Source organism: Primulina huaijiensis, chromosome 12, assembly GCF_012295235.1.
Source record: "Primulina huaijiensis isolate GDHJ02 chromosome 12, ASM1229523v2, whole genome shotgun sequence".
Taxonomy (NCBI): Eukaryota; Viridiplantae; Streptophyta; class Magnoliopsida; order Lamiales; family Gesneriaceae; genus Primulina; species Primulina huaijiensis.
The window spans coordinates 15946686-15950533 of record NC_133317.1 but is presented as its reverse complement, the minus strand read 5'-3'; the positions used below and the strand labels follow the sequence as shown (position 1 = coordinate 15950533).

Sequence of the window (3848 nt, the reverse complement as noted above, 5' to 3'; positions counted from 1 at the left end):
GGTTACCAGACAAAACCAAGTCTTTCGATTTCTGAACCTGTGGATCATTCTTTTGAGCTTTCTTGATCTTTGAAATAGTTTTCGGCTCAAATTGCAAAGCAGGAACAATAAAATGATTGCCTTTCGGCTGAAAAGTCCAACCAGAAGTACATAAATCATCATAATTCTGCGAGACATGGATAGATGGTATCATAACATCCTGATACTTCCGACTTAATGAATCTGCAACCTGATTCATTCTTCCTGGCCGATACTGTATTTCACAGTCAAAATCCTTCAGTAAATCTAACCATCGTCTCTGCCTCATATTAAGTTCTGATTGAGTAAACAGATATTTCAAACTCTTATGATCTGAGTAGATACTAAACTGTTCACCATATAAATAATGTCGTCAAAATTTTAAAGCAAAAACAATGGCTGCTAGTTCAAGATCATGAACAGGATATCGGGATTCATGTGTTTTCAATTGCCTTGAGGCATAGGCAATAACTTTTTCATGTTGCATTAAAACACATCCCAAACCTCTTGATGATTCATCAGTACAAACCACAAATCCACCTGACCCAGATGGCAATGCCAACACTGGTGCTGTTGTCAGCTTCTCTTTCAATGTAAGAAAACTCTTTTCACATTCATCTGACCAAATAAATCTTGCATCTTTCTTGGTCAGTTGGGTAATAGGTCGAGCAATCTGATAAAATCCTTCAATGAATCGTCTATAATAGCCGGCCAATCCCATAAAACTTCGAATCTCCGGTATATTGGTTGGTCTAGCCCAATTCAAGACTGCTTCAACTTTACTCGGATCTACCGATATTCCTTGGGCTGATATCACATGACCCAAAAATATCACGCTATCCATCCAAAATTCACAATTCGACAACTTAGCATACAATTGAGAATCTCGAAGTGTTTGAAGAACCAAGCGTAAATGCTCCTTATGTTCCCGCTTTGATTTCGAATACACCAGTATATCGTCAATAAAGACAATAACAAATTTATGCAGAAAATTTCTGAATACTCTATTCATCGGATCCATAAACACTGCTAATGCATTTGTTAAACCAAACGGCATTACTAGAAATTCATAATGCCCATATCTAGTTCTAAAAGCTGTTTTCGGAACATCTTCTTCTCTAACCCGAAGTTGATGGTATCCTGATCGAAGATCAATCTTTGAATAAACAGAATTTCCTTGAAGCTGATCAAACGAGTCATCAATTCTAGGTAGAGGGTATTTATTTTTAACAGTGACTCGATTGAGCTGCCGATAATCAATGCACATTCTCATGGAACCATCTTTCTTCTTTACAAATAGTACCGGTGCTCCCCAGGGTGACATACTAGGGCGTCTATAACCTTTTTCGAGTAAATCCTGTAACTGCTCTTTCAATTCTTTCAGTTCTGCAGGAGCCATTCTGTACGGCGCTCTAGAGATCGGCGTAGTACCCGGCATCAATTCGATGTTAAAATCAATTTCTCTCTGCGGTGGAAACCCTGGTATTTCTTCAGGAAAGACATCGGGGAATTCTTTCGCTACTGGGATATCAGATAATTTCGGTTCTTTCTTTGTAGCATCCACAGCATAAATCATATATCCCTCATTTCCTAAAGATAATAATCTGAACATTTCCATCGCTGAGACTAACGGTATCTTATCCTGTGATCCTCGACCATAAAAATTCCATTTGCTACCATAGTATGGCCTAAATCATACTACACCATGAAAACAATCTACAGTGGCTCGATAACTAGACAGTGTGTCCATACCAATGATACAATCTAAATCATGCATCGGTAATACAATCAAGTTTGTGATCATAATGCTATCATCGAAATCTACACACAGTCTAATACAATTTGCCCAGATGGAATAAATCGACCAGCTCGCATAGACACAAATACAGTTTCATGAAATGGTGTAGTCCAAAGTTCATATTCATCAACCTAATCAGATGCAATGAATGAATGAGATGCCCCAGTATCAAATACAACTCGCGCAATATGATCGTAAATAAGGCAAGTACCTGCGATCACCTCGCCTAGAGCCTCTCTAGCCTGATCCTTGGTCAAAGCATATACTCGGGCTTGTTGGGGACCCGGAAAAGATTGTGGCACATTACCCCTGACCTGTGGGTAACTAGATTGCTGATAGGACGGTGCAGGAGCAAATGGTCACTGAGATGAGCCACCTGGAAAACTACCTCTGGCATAAGGCAACTGCTGTGACTGCATCTGTCCCTGTGCACGGCTCGGACAAACTCTGGCATAATGCCCTGGCTGCCCACAATTATGACATGATCCCTATACTCCGCTACACTGCGCAGTAGGGTGTCTACCCCCACATCGATCACAGAAATTCATGGGGTACTGTCCACTTGTCGCACTTTGTGAACTGCTCGAACTAGAGGAACTGGACTGATATTTCTTTTTAAATTGTTTTCCTTTTGGTCTGAATTGTTTTTGTTTTTGTTTTTGGTATGACTGTTGAGATGGAAAAGATGGTGTACCTGCTGAAAAATAGGAACCACCACTAGGCATTGGTGGAGCCTGTGGTTGTTTTCCTCGTCTCAACCCCGCATCAATTCCAATCGCCTTGTCTACAGCTTCTGCATAAGTTGTAGGCTACCCAGCCATAACCATAGCATGTATTTGAAAGTCCAGTCCTTCCAAAAATTTTGAAATTTTTCTTTTTTCACTGACAGTCACATGTGGTACATAAGTGAGAAGAGCAGAAAGTTGTCGAGCATATTCTTCAACAGACATATTGCCCTGCACTAGTCGATAAATTCTGATTCTCTGCTGAGTAGTAGGATGGTGGAGCATATTCTTGGAGAAATTTAGCACGAAACACCTCCCAAGTGATCTGACTACCTGTTTGTTGCAGTCCATTGGTAGTAGCCTCCCACCAACGCTGTGCACGATCCCGTAGTTGGAGAACTGCCATAGTTAACCTTCTATCATAATCATAATGTACGGTGTTGAACAGAAATTCTTTTTGCTTCAACCATCCTTCTGCTCGATCACTTGCTTCATTCCGAAAGAATTTCGCAGGATGCATGTTCTGAAATCGAGCTACAGCCAATTCCATTTCATCAACTCTGTGCACCAACTGTTCTACCTCAACATCAGCTTTATTGGCTCCCTCTGCAGCAGGACGACCGCGCCTGATTTTTTCAATCTTTTCGACCTTGGTTCCGTAGGAGCAAGTCAGAAAGATTAAGAAATAGAACCATCTGATTTAATTCGTTCTCAATAGCCATGAAATGATCATCTTANTTGCCCCAGACTCCTGAGCCACTTCTTTTCCTTTCCTTTTATTTCCTCTAGTTGCCATTCTACAAAATTTAAAGTTAAATTCCCAAAGTATTCAATAACCTCAATATAATCCAAAGCACCGAAATAAAACTCCAATGTACAGTTTACATGTCATATCCCTAAGATACTAACATGTAATTCACACCGGACAAGAGCAAGTAATTTCAAATAATCAAACGCATGCGCACAAATTTCTTGTGCCTAAACTCGAGCGTACTAACTCTAGTACGAGCGTATCCCAAATTTTTCATAATTTCATAAAGCTTAAAATTATGCGTTTCAATTAACTCGTTAATTAGCGTTTCGTGCTGGGATTAAATTCCGAATAAATCCAAAACTCGTTATTTTGATCCCAAATTTTAAACATAACATTTTTAAAATTTATCTTACCCTTCCAAACAACGAGCCACACCCGGGGACCCATGGATTCAATTTTAGTCTTATTATTTTTGTTTTTGACACATATTCGAACACACCGAGCCAATCTCTCAAATTACTCGAGCCACGCCCAAGCCACCTTGAACCAAAAC

At 39.9% G+C, this 3848-nt stretch overlaps 1 protein-coding gene across 1 annotated transcript; it reads right to left on the bottom strand.

The window, feature by feature from the left end:
• Positions 1-391: 391 nt before the first annotated feature.
• LOC140989429 (uncharacterized) lies at positions 392-3337 on the bottom strand. Its single transcript, XM_073458632.1, has 9 exons — positions 3284-3337; positions 2765-3190; positions 2511-2625; positions 2205-2335; positions 2038-2148; positions 1858-1947; positions 1322-1660; positions 1142-1264; positions 392-949 (listed from the first exon to the last, which is right to left on the bottom strand). The coding sequence occupies exons 1-9, from the start codon at positions 3335-3337 to the stop codon at positions 392-394; spliced, it is 1947 nt and encodes a 648-aa protein (XP_073314733.1).
• Positions 3338-3848: the final 511 nt, after the last annotated feature.